The 13307-nt window shown below is 36.8% G+C and overlaps 1 protein-coding gene across 20 annotated transcripts in view; it reads left to right on the top strand.

Annotated features, from left to right (window-relative positions):
- The window catches only part of MAP2 (microtubule associated protein 2), a 280028-nt gene that overhangs the window by 222397 nt on the left and 44324 nt on the right, over nucleotides 1-13307 (top strand). For 15 of the 20 annotated variants that reach the window (XM_032403335.1, XM_032403344.1, XM_032403354.1 and 12 more), the window contains 2 exons: nucleotides 2937-3050; nucleotides 5016-5093. In XM_032403335.1, coding sequence (XP_032259226.1) covers nucleotides 2937-3050; nucleotides 5016-5093 — 192 coding nt within the window. The remainder of the gene's footprint in view (nucleotides 1-2936; nucleotides 3051-5015; nucleotides 5094-13307) is intronic. The other 5 variants (XM_032403425.1, XM_032403430.1, XM_032403372.1 and 2 more) reach the window with 1 other exon arrangement.

Genomic DNA, 13307 nt, shown 5'->3' with positions numbered 1-13307 from the left:
GTGAGGTAAGTTATCTATTACACTAGCTAACTTTATAAGATGTATAGATAGGTAGGTAGATGATAGAGATGATAGATGATGGATGGATAGATAGATAGATAGATAGATGATAGATAGATAATAGATAGGTACATACATACATGCATGGATATATATATAGTATTGCTCAGTTGTGGTCAGTTGCTTGTTTCATAGTCTCAAAACATATTCAAGACTAGCAGTTTTGTACTTTAGGTAGACAACAGATCTGAGAGTGAATATGTTGCCTTAGTTCATACCTTTAGAAAAGTTCATATTTTTCCATTGATCATTCTCACATGACTGTTAGAGAAGTTTATGGTTGTTTTCTCATTATTCCTTCTGCTGTTTTCCTGCTTGGGAGAAAGAACAGCATAATAGTTAGGAAACTGGGGTTCTAATCTCAGTTTGCCTCCATCAGCTGCATGCACTTGAGCAAATCTCATAACCTAGCCTTTACATCCTCATCTACAAAATGAGAGGATTTAGATATAGTCTGCTCTTCAAGCCCTTTTAGACCTAAAACTGCGATACTGTGAGTTAAATTTGCATAGGATAAAACAACCTTTTAAGAATAAGTCGTACCCTTATTACTTTGAAATCGTAATTATTCTTACATTTTTTGCAATATTAAAAAAAGATTCTTCTTAGTTTAAATTGAGAGTACAAACTGTATTGTGGGAAAAAAAAATTTATGAAAAGTACTTGGCATATAAATATCTGAAACAAATTTGCTGGAACCTTTCTTAGAAATTAAAACGTTTTCGGAAATGATTTTAAGTAGCTTGTCAGTACTTGTTCTTTGGATACTTAAAGTTTGAATGAGGTCTTCAACTTCGTAAAATTATACTTCAAACATAAAAGAAATATTAAATCACATTTAATTTAGTTTTACTATCTAAGGCATTTTACAAGATCCTAATTGAAAGTTGGTTTTCTAAGTATGATATTTATAATGAGAATGTCTGACTGGCCTAACCCTATTAGTCCCCTGTTTTCTCATCTGCAAAATGAGAGTAGTAACAGTAAATCACATTGAAATAATGAGGGCAAATACCTTAGCAGAGTGTTAGGCACGTAGTGAGCACCATAATATCTTTTAAATACTGCTTCTATTGCTGTGACTGCTACTCACTCTAGATAAGGGTGTTTACAGTGCATCCCTTAAGACTATACATAGGTTATAGTGTCAAGTAGCTATTAAAAAAGTCAGAAGTTAGACATATAAAGGCAAATATACTCAATCAGGTAATCTAGCTTTTAAAATTAAGATATATCCCATTCAAGTGGATTGCTCACCCCAAAAGCTTGTTCTTAAGCACTATTCTCTCTGTCATCCTGGGTGGGGTGAGGAAGGCTTTCCAGAGGAGGTGGAATCTAAATGAACCATGTAAAAACAGGATTCCACCCCTCCCCCCCGCTCCCAGCTCCTGCCAACCTGCTTGTAAATGTGTAAATTCTGATCATAATAAAGGCACAGTGAAGTATTCTAAAATCTTGGCCAAAATTAGGAGAACGAATCCCATTACCTCTACCCTCCTTGTCCAGTACAGCTTGTTTCTATAAGGGCTATAAGTGGCATCATTTGCTAGTATGATAGATGTTTGTAAATAAAGATAGTGAAGTTAAATTCTGGAGAATTGATTTCTAATCTAGAATGTATTTTTAATCCCAAAATCTTCTTTCTTTTCTTTTTCTTTCTTTTCTTTCTTTCCTTTTTCTTTCTTTCTTTCTTTCTTTCTTTCTTTCTTTCTTTCTTTCTTTCTTTCTTTCTTTCTTTCTCTTTCTCTTTTTTTCTTTCTTTCTTTCTTTCTTTCTTTCTTTCTTTCTTTCTTTCTTTCTTTCTTTATTTCTTTCTTTCTTTCTTTCTTTTTCGGATGGGGTGAGTGTAGGAGCAGAGGAAGAGAGAGAATCTTAAGTAGGCTCCACGCCCAGCACGGAGCTGGATGTGGGGTTTGATCTTACGACCCTGAGATCATGACCTGAGCCAAAATCAAGAGTTGGACGCTTAACCAACTTAGCCACCCAGGCGCCCTTCAAAAGGCTTTTTTCATTTTTTGTTTATGATATATAGAACATTATTTCTTGAATATTTTTCTGACTTGGTTATATAAAATTAGCATTAGGATATCCTCCAGTAGGTGCCATTTTAGGCCAAAAATTAGTTATCTGGCATCTCACAGACTGGTCATTTTAATGATGAACCTCCACCCACTTTTTAATGAAATGATTACACTGACTAGGTAAGTGTATATCATATGGCCTTAAAGATCCTTAAAACATCTGCTATCTAGAAAAGCAGTAGCTCTTTAGAAAGAGGCCATCTGATATATCATTTCCATGTATTTCATTCAAATTTTCTCTTCCCAGGTCTTTCTTAATTGGTCTTGTTCACATTGATCCTGGATAATGCTGTTTGATCACAGATTCACATTTTGAGGCATCTTCTTTAGGCTTTAAATTATGGTATTTCTGCAAATCAGCACAGAAACATATTGTAAGGAAACTTTTCTAGAAAACTACAAAACATTTTATATTAAATCCAAAATGAATCTTTTCTTTTCTGAATTTGTTTTACTTGGTACAAAATTTTTAATTGTTTCTGTTTGTATAAACAGCTTTTTAAAAATAAACTGCCATACAAATTATTTTTCTTTCATTCCATGTTCATTTTGCCTAGCTCCCAGAATGCCGGTCCCTTTTATTTCCTCTTTTTTTTCTTTTTTTCTTCTTTTCTGCTTTTGGTTACAATATATGTATTTGTGTTTTATCTGCAATTTAGAAAATTCTATTGTACTTTTTTGGGGGAAGACAGAAAAGAAAATTCTAGTCAACTATATTGTTTCATTACTTTTCCTCTTTGCTACCTGTTTTGGACATCTCACTCTTTTATTTTCTTTTGTTACTATTTATTACAGAGGAAGTGTCTGCAAGGATAGTTCAAGTAGTCACGGCTGAGGCTGTAGCGGTCCTGAAAGGTGAACAAGAGAAAGAAGCTCAACAGAAAGATCAGCCTGCAGCTCTGCCTTTAGGTAAATGTTCAAGAGCTGTATCCGCTTGCACCCTGATCGCAGGACCAAGTCTTCATGGTCAAAGAGAGGCCCTATCTCATACTTCATCCTTACATGGAACATTCATCAGACACCTCTGTTGGGAGACCCTGGCACCTATTTTCACCTTTTTTGACAGGCTCATTTGTAGTATTTGGACAGTCTTCACAGTGATAAGCTTATAGTTAGACTTTACCCCTAAATTTCTCTCAAATTTTCATTTCCAGACCGCTAGAGATATTTATTACAAAAATAAAGCCAATGCATATTGATGTCATGGCACCCACTTGTAAAGAAAAAGTGTTAATACTTTAATTAGAAATAAGTATTTCCCTTTGCGGGTTTTGGGGAATGCTTGTCTCGTTTGTTTGGGTCCCTCTGAACCAGCTACAGAAAACCTATAGGCGGGGCTTTGTTAGAATCATGAGGGACTTTGTATCCCATATAATGTACTAGCCTTCACTTGGTCTATTTAAGGGCACTGAGATAGCATTTCTCTCTCTCGGTCACAAGTCAGATGCCCTCCAGGGCCAAACAGGTAATATAATTGTGCTTGCTGAAGAAAACACTCCTAGCCAAAGGCTTGCTGCCCCTCCTTTAGATAGATGATAGACGATTGATAGATAGATGATAGATATAGATAGATAGATAGATAGATAGATAGATAGATAGATAGATAGATAGGTGTGGTGTATATACAGGCAGAGACAAGAAAGGAAACTCTCTTAGGTTCAACATATGTCTATTTTCTAGGTATATTTAACTAATCCATAGAAAGGTATGGTTTTTAAAGTCTAAAAAAAGAGTACATATCCAATTTTGTCTCAAACAGTCTAGTATCCTTAATATTTGATTTTCTGGTCAGTACTCCTTTAAGCAATTTAAACACCTAAAAAAATTAAGCAATAAAAATGTTCTCCCAGGATAATAAATACTCATTATTTGCAGTAAAATGTTCTTTGATTATAAAGGTTTATTTTTCTCTTTAAACAGGGGGAAAATTATCTTACTCAAAACATTAACCTTCAGTTTGTGATTCACTTCTATACCTTAAATAAAAAACACCCCCTTTCTTAAATTTGAAGCCTTAAAATATGTTCTATAGAAACCCACAGGGTCAAGGAACTAAGAAGTCACCTGTCATCCCAAAGCTGCTTTTTGAGAGTGAAAAACACATGCTCTGTAAAATAGATTTTCCTGCCGGCCTTGATGATAAATATTTCCTTTTTGCAGTTCCTTACCTTCATATGAGTGGTCAAGAAAAAAGAGTTAACTGTGGATGAATGACATCTTTTAGAACTTTTGTCTTTGGTTCTCATGTATAATGCCAAGGCCAGAAGATTACCTGGCTCCCACTAGTACATATTGTCTGCTTGAAGGTTGCCTAAGCCTGTGACAGCTTCATTTTTCTTTTCTGAGAATACATACAGAAGATGCATTTTGACATGAGACTCAGTGGACAAAACGTTGTTTAAAAAATACATCACCTACAATACTGGGAATGATGAAGGTTACGTTTGTTTCCAGACCAAGAAGTTGAACGATATAGAGTTCTGATATTTTTTTCAGTCAGTCAAGCTAAATCCAAACTACAATGCTTGCCTGTGTGTTTGAATATAGTAGATTAGGGCCAGAATAAAATAGTTTATTAATTGAACAAGCAGACACAATTAATGGGATTAATGATACCTTAGCAGGCGTCTTTAATCCATTTTTATAGGGAAGACAAAATGATTTTTTTTTAAATATTAAATGCTTTTCTTTCCTTTTAGGTTTTTTAAACTATGTGAATCAGGTAATGGAACAGAAAATAAGTCAAGTGCAGCTTACTAGTGAATCTTTTCCTAAATTTCATAGAGAGACCTTTTTACAGATGGCAGAGCTGCTACACATCTAATGGCCTAACAGGATTAACCGTATCTCATTTTTCCACTATTTGATCTTTAGCAGCTGAAGAAACAGCTAATCTGCCTCCTTCTCCACCTCCATCACCAGCCTCAGAACAGACCATCGCAGTGGAAGAAGGTAAGGCCTAGTGGACTTTTTGAGGTTTGTCTTCTGATAAAGGGTAAATTCGCATCAGTCCGTAAGCAGTGGACTTCAGTGTGGGTTAGTATGTGACCCAGCTTGAGAGCTGTTTCAAACAGTCCAGAAGACACAGACTTCACATAAATGTATAGTCATTTATCTATATAAAATCAAAAGTAGGAGGAATATGATAAAGAAAAAAGAAAAAATCTGCTTGATCCAGGAGAAGATAACTTTGTGTTTAAATTGCTAGAATAGCTACAGAGAAGCAGTTCACTTAATTAATATAAAATGTTTCGACACAGAAGATACAATCCTATCTTATAAGTGACTGAACAAAAGTAAATTTATTGATGAAATCATAAGGAAATGTTGTCAGGAATTGTCTCTGTTTTGCTCATTATTGTGTTGCCAGGGGCTTCCCTAGGGCCTGGCCCATAGCAAACTGTCAATAAATATTAATGAATAAGTGAAGAAGTCAGTGTACGACTCTGATATTGAGAGCAGTGAACTAGAAGCTGAGATCATGGCTTCTTCCCTGCTGAGACCTGTTATTGTCATGAGTATATTTATGCATTTAGTCAACACAGAATGCTATGTCAGCTTTTCAGTTCTCGTTAATAAAACAGAGGGATGCCTTTGAAGAATATTCATTCAGAATCTGAGCTGAAAGGCACTATTTAAAAGCAAACTGTTACTGGTTTTCTGACTTAAGTCAGTTAACTTTTGTGTATTGTTTGAGGTGCAGAAGGCAGAGAAGAGCTATAGCTAAAGTGTTGTTTCAATATAACTTAGTTTTCATATACTAAAATCAGAATTTTAATACTATTCCATATTATTCATTTATTTTTTCATTTTTCCATTTGTTGTCCCCTTTAGTAATTATTTTACTGTTAAAAATTGAAAAGCATCACAAAAGACTCACTGTCTTTTTATAATTTGTAATTAGTTTCATTTAAAATATTCTTTGACTTCCTAAATACAGATTTTCCTAAATTACAGAACTATGAACTCTCAGTAAACATAATTTACTTTTGTCACAGATTTATAAACCTAAACTTCTTTTAGTGAGCTTTTTCTTTCTTAAGTTGAAGCTTTTTTTCTAATTTACTGCCTGAAATAATGTTAGCTGAATTAAATTATTCTAAAGAATAAAAGAAAATTTGGGGACTATAATCAGTGGCAGTTATGATTATTAGTTAATTTCCTGAAAATGTGATTTGATCTTTTAGTTTACAGATTTGAAAGATTTTTTGCCTTCATCCATTCATTGGCACATATTTATGGAGCACCTACAGTGCGCTCTTTAAATTCTAGCTATACACTCGTGAACAAAACAGACATGATCCCTGCTTGTAAGGAACACACAGTCTGGTGGAGAACAGAAAGCCAGTAAAGAAGCTTACCAATAATTTCAACTTGCATTAGCCCTAGGAAGGAAAAGAACAGAGAACTTGAAGATAGAACAAGGGAAATCTTCATTTTTGGGGTGGTGAGGAGACAGGTAAGGAGCTGAGCTCAGAAGCATGAGGAAGAGTTGGTCAAGCAAAGATGGAGGGAAAGGGCTTTGGGACAGAAAGACCAGGACGTGCCAGGGGACTCACGTGAGCAAGAACATGAAGTTTTCTAGGAACTGAAGACATCCCATGGATTCCTGGGAAGTGAGAAAGGGGTAGAGTAGTGAAGGGGTTTAAGAGTCAGCGGTATGCGCCTTGGTTCGGGAGTCTCGATTTCACCTGGAAAGCGGTGGAAAGCCTTCCATGACGGCTGTACATCCCTCCGGTCATTGAAAATGTCTCTAAACCCCCACTTCAAGCCTTTCGGAGAATCTTCTTAACCCAAGATGTTCACTGGGTACGGCGTTCACTCCAGAGTCAGCAGGAGGTCAAGTAACTTACCCTTCTTGCTCTTACATGGGAGTTGGAGCAGAAGGAGCAGTAGGGTCTGCCCATCCACCTGGGAATTCACCCAGTCTGCTTTCCTGGCAGGTGATATCATGGATATAATGGAAATACAAATAAACCGTAGAATCATTTTCACATTTTGGTACACTTTCCAGAATAACTGTTTCCTTATGTCGGGGGATTGATTTCCCCATGTTGTTTGAGTATGGGGAAAATTTCAACTTACTTCCTATTGAAGATGATTGAAGATATTTTATTCTTAACATTTTTCAAACCAAACTTGTATTTTTATTGAATTACTATTTTTCATGTTTTCAGAAGAAAGCATTAAACTATACGAAGGCCTAATGATTTGCTTTTAAAAGGATAACCATTTTTTTACTTATATGAAAAAAGTATGTATTTTATAAACTCTACCTCATTAATTTAAAAGACCAAGCAATATTATTACCTTACATATGTGAAAGACATGAGTCTAGATAATCATACTAGCCCCTGTCTTATTTTAGCCCATTCTTAAAGCATGTACAAAAATTTTTTTTAAGTTTTATTTATCATAAAATAAATTAATGAAAAGTCACAAGACAGGATTCAACTCTTCAGTTTTTCAAACCAATTGGTTTACAAAGACCTAGGAAAAATTCTATTAATGTATAGCTCATAGCAGTTTGAGTGGGAAAGGAACATGTAGGTTTTTCATCTAGGAGATTTTTTTTACCCACTTCAACACATCCTCAAAGAAACTTTAAAGGCACATGACTGCCAATCCATTTATACAAACGTAAGACAGCTCTTGGATTAAATCGAGTAATTCAATGATTTTGAGGATATGATTACTTTTTATTAATTATCAAATATTTTTAAAAGCTGTTCTTTCCCAAAGGGGAAGCATGAATGCTTCCACCAAAGATAATTTGAGATGTTAATTACTGTAAGTTCTGAATATTCATTTGTTATAATTGATATAATATTAATAATTCCCAAGTTGTATGCTTATTCTGGGAAACAAAGAGATTTTGATGGAAAAAATAAACAAGTAGCACACTTAAAAGGAAACTCAGGTACAACGCATCAATCCTGCACTAGGTGTGATGTTTGCAAATTAATCTCCTGTTTCTTTTTGGCCTAACCATAATAGTTGTCATTTGGACTGAACTGTTAGGATTTGGAAGCCCGTGCAAGAACAATGGAATCATCTGAAAATAGAACAAGGAAACTTTCTGCCCTCTTAGGTTTGCTCCAGAATCCTAGGGTGATTTTTCCTGGGTCAGCGATGTCACTAATCTGAAAGCATTTTCCCCTCCATATCCTTCTGGGCAGCAAACACAGTTGGCAAACTAAGTCCTCAGTCAAAAGCCTGCAGCATGAAAAGGGCTTAGAGAGAGTGGAGAACAATGTAAGCAGAGCCAGTTGCCCCGACGGTGGGGCAGAAGCTGTGACGCCAAGGCAGGCAAAATCACTGAGTCCCCCAGAGACTCCGTCTTTCATAAAAGTGACTGCTCATTTGTACCAAAGGGGGTTGACAGACCAAGGCTGGGTTTTATGTGGCAGATCTTACTTTAACTCAAAATTAATTTTCAAATGCTTTTTTAAAAAAAAATCATATAAAATAAGTTAGGGAAAATGTATTCCTCCACCGAAATCAGGTAAGCTTCATTTTTAAAGATTATCATTATGCAGCAGAACTATGTAAAAGTCTAAGGTTCATAAGGCAGCCCTATCCTTTAAAATATCACATTATTAAATAGAATATTTCATGGTGAAAGCAGAGTCCCCCAAAGCATGTGTACTTATAGTAAGAGGACGACATTCAATCCTGACCTTAAACAACAAAACTAACTTATGAAATGAACTCACTTTTTGCAAATCTCTCAAGTCTAAATTTGATGTCTCCAATGAAGGGAAAGCAGAGGTACATGACAATTTGCCTGAGTATATTGAAGACAAAGACAATAACACGTGTGGAGTCCAGCATTGTGCTTGGCACTTTCTCAGATCTCTCCTCATTTAATCTTCCCAGCAACCCATAGAGGTAGATAATACTCACTTCCACTTCTTGCCCCTGGATGTCGTGGCCAGTAATCCAGAATTCCAGTCCAAATTTCAGTCCCTGCAATCACAGCCCCACTGTGTCTCTAAAGCCATCTCTTATCTAGGTTCTTAATGTGGGGCCAAGAAAGGGAAATGATCTTCCAATGAGGTTTTTTTGTTGTTCAAGGTACTAGACCAATTTCCTTTTTTTTGAAAGCATACCCAAATAAAGAATTCATTACTTATAACTGGTATGTATCCCACCTCCATTGGGATGCCATACATGATTCTATAGCAAATAGGATCTATTTCTTCTGTCATTATTTTGGAACCAAGCACACTGTTTGCTCTTAGCTAGCTACGGTCCTCTTAGTAGAACTTCCTTAGCACATCTCTGGAACTTGCAGATGGACTTCAGGCTCATAGGTCCCAAGCAGAGACATGGAGCATGCACAGCTCATAGTACCAAGACTGGGCTTTGCCGTACATTCTTTTTGAAGTTGCTTGGCTCAGTGCCATACAAATACTACAAAGAAGCTCCTTTCCACTGTAGCCCTTAAAGTTTTTTGCTCTTTTTGTTGTCCTCTGTTTAGAGTAAAAGTTTTCAGAATAGAAAATACTGTTTCTTTGAAATGTTACAGATCTGAAGCAAGACTCTGTGCTGTTTTCACATGTTGGCACTTTCAAAAATGAGCAATGGCAACAAGAAAGAGAAAGTCAAAATCTTCAAAAGGTCCAAACATCCAAGGAGTATTGCCTTTAAACTTTAGGCTTCAGATTCTTTAGTTTTATACTGCAGTCAGCTCTACTCCCCAGAAGATGTTAACTATGCCATTTTCACGGACTGATTGTCCATGCAATCTGTTGAGCCTACTGGAAGTTTCAGGAGTAACTTGCATACGTGCATATGTGTTTAGGGCCTTAAGGAGTCCTGGGGGAAATATGAATGGCTAGGACATGTGACAAGCCCAGGGCTTATGATTCAGCCAGTGTTGTAGGCCAGATCTCAGCCAATTATCTGCTCAGCTGAGAAATCGTGCCGAGTTGGAACTAAGAATATCGAATGTAATTTTAGGCTTCTGCTATCCCATGATATAATAAGCAGCATGGCTGAAAAAGTTCTGAGCACCCATCCAGAAAAAAATAACACTGAACAATCAGTAAACAATGTGCTCAAAAGATTAAAAGTATTCCCTCTACAGAATATTATTTTAGTATCTTTATGATTTCAAATTTATTTCTGGTCATCAGCACTTGGTTGCTGAAAATAAGATACTGCCCTAACCATACAGTGCATTTTCAAATAAATGCTTTAATCTGGCTGCTTATATGTTGATCGAAATAAAATTTAGATACACAGGCTTTCAAAAATTTTAATAACCCTTATTATTGGAAGATGAAATTTAAAAATTATTTCTCTATATAAGTAAATAAATAGTGATTAGCAAATTCAGTAACCTGTCATGTAGGCCTGAGATGGATTGTCTGTACCACATCAGAAGCCAAATAGTGTTTGTTGCCATCATCCTTAAAGCGCATTGAAATATACCAGAATCCAAGTGCTAAGCAGACTGACCTACACTTGCATACCTAAGGAAATATATTTAAATAAGGCAGATTTCTAAGCCAAGACACTGGAAAGGACAGAAGTGAGAGCAGTTGCTTTCGCGTTTCAGTGAGAAATATGCAATGAGGGTTTGAAATAGAAGAACAGCCAAGAGCCAGAAGTGTAAACAAAACCACATAGAATAAAGTCTTGGTGAATCTGAAGCCAGCTCTGTAGAAATCATTGTCAGCTAATGGTCTCTCTTTTAAGCTTTCAGAAGAAGAAGAAAAGAAAATCAGTTTATATTTTTAGGGACTTTCTTAAAACCATGAGAACCAGTGTTCAAAAGGATCCCCGTAGGAGTTAGCACCCAAAAAGAAGGAGCTAGGCCACTGTGCTCTCCTTAGCAGGGCAGGGAAGAGGAATAACACATTGTAGATTTTTCTGGACAGGCCTGGAATTAAAAATGGCTTTCTGGTAAAAGTCATTAACAAAAAATTAAATTAACCAAAATGCTAACTATTGAGCATCCTAGGTAATTAAGGTTGTGCTTCAAACAGGGCTCTTTTCCCCTACAATTGTATAGCATCAGGTCCTAACACCTTTCTTCTTTTTTAACTTATAAATACATTGACAGAAGCATGAAAAGAATCTACTTGAAAGAATTTCTTCCAAATAACACATCTGTATTGCAATGCTTTGTTTCTATTGCAGTGTTTTGTGCAGTGTTTCTATTGCAAACATCTATTGTTTGAGGGGAATGTATAGATAATTTCTATTATGCAGTAAGGGGTGTGAGTGCCTTTGATTTATTTAAATCAATGCCAAGGTTACCTAAGGGCTAGTGTAAATTCAGTGGCTACTGAACCATGAAACATTCACTGCCTCCATCCTCCATCACCTTGATCTTGCTAACTCCCCTCCGTCCCGCTGTGCTACTTCTGTGGCCCATGTGTCCTTGTGCAGGTGTTTATCTCATCCAGGTGATCTTGTGTCTGTCTTGTCCAGTTCTCCCTGCAGTTTCTTCCTGTGTGTCTGTTTGTAGATGAAGGGGCTGAGGATCAAGTGGGTCCTCTACACAGGTTCCCCAGCCACGAACATGCCACCAGCGGGGAGAGGCGTAGACTCCTAGCCCCCTCCATTTCGGTGTCTGTGCCTGATGATGACCCTTCCAATTCCGATGAGGAGTACTATGAGCATCCTTTGTTCCGCTCACAATGGACTACCTCTAGTGTGCTCCCCAGTGTCCCAGCGCAGAGTGCAGAGACCCACTTAGGCCAGGAGAAAGGTGAACCAAGCATGGTCCCCTTTTGCTCCTCCCCCCAGCCTGCAGCTTTGACCACATGCATCATTCTAAGTGTACCTTCAGCTGTGGGGTGGGAGGGAAAGGAGCCTGTTTTTTCCATATGGAAGTGAAGTCCCTATGTAGTTTATATGTCTAGCCAACTACCTTATCTACAAGAAGCCTTATTTGGGGCATAGGAGTATTTTCTTTTTCTGTATCATTGCTTCTGAAAAGAAAGCCAAAAAAGGGGTGGGAGTGGGGAGAGGGAGCAAAAAAGTTCAGTTAAAGTACGACTCCTTTCTGCTCCCTGTAAATAAATCAGAGGGGGAAGAATACATCCTCTACTCAAACTGAATAAGAGGACCCTGTATATAATTTTTTTTCCTCCTTGGATATAGACTATTACTAGGACCAGACTTAAATAGAATTAGCCTTCTTTTTAGTGCCATGTCAATACGGTAGCTCCTTAAAAGAGAAAGATCATGAATCTGTATAGGGCAGAACACATGTTACAGAATGAATGTATTTCTCCAAATAATTTAATCATCTACAGAAACTACAGAGGCTCCCCCCAAGTGACTAAATATTGGCTCACATGAGCAGACCTGGGCTAAAGTGAAGGAAATGATCCAAAGCCTTTGTCATTCCACCTTCATAAAGCTAGCAGACCCTAGTGTATAACTGGCCATGATGAGGGTGGTGGGCTAAAATTTATCTCATTCTAACTAGGTAGTTTTGTAAAGGAAAACAAAATTAGAGCTAAAACACGTTTTGCGTAGGTGAAGAACTTACTCTCAAATAGGGAAAAATGTGCATGAAGAGTTTATTTCCATACGGGACAGTATTTAATGAAAGGGCACATAGTTCCAAGGCAATGGGGAAGAAACTCATAGTTTACCAACTACATTCATGATAATAAATTTCTTCTAGTGTCCATTGGAAAACAAAGAGCACCAATGGTTCAGACACTCTAATAGAGAAATATAACCCATATGGAGTAAAAGTAAGTTCTGAGAGTGTGAACAGTTAAGAAAAATATGTGAAATTTCGAGTGAGAAACAGGTATACTGGAAATAGACCTGATTTACACAAAATGAGGAAATGGAAAGCCGAAAGGTTGCGTGGATTTGGAAAACATGTTGATTAAATTGATTAGACTTTACCCAAGAAGGTGACATTAGCAAAGCAGCTATAGTAAAAGTCTCTTATCTGTAATCAAAATTTCTAATTCTGTGACGTTATAAAAATGCCTTGATAATAATTTGGAATCTGAATTTTTTAAATGTTGCTTACATAATTAAATGACAAAAATGAAAGTCCCTGAGTGCTAAATGGGAGGAAATAGATGAAGTAGTTCTCCCCTCCCCCACCCCCTGCCCAGGGGTTTTAATATTTCTCAAAAAAGAAAATTCCTTTCCTTTCCATCTGTAGTCTTTCTCACCGGG

Source organism: Phoca vitulina, unplaced genomic scaffold (assembly GCF_004348235.1).
Source record: "Phoca vitulina isolate PV1807 unplaced genomic scaffold, GSC_HSeal_1.0 scaffold1, whole genome shotgun sequence".
Lineage (NCBI taxonomy): Eukaryota > Metazoa > Chordata > Mammalia > Carnivora > Phocidae > Phoca > Phoca vitulina.
Note: the sequence above shows the minus strand (reverse complement) of the source record. Positions and strands in the feature narration are given on the sequence as shown.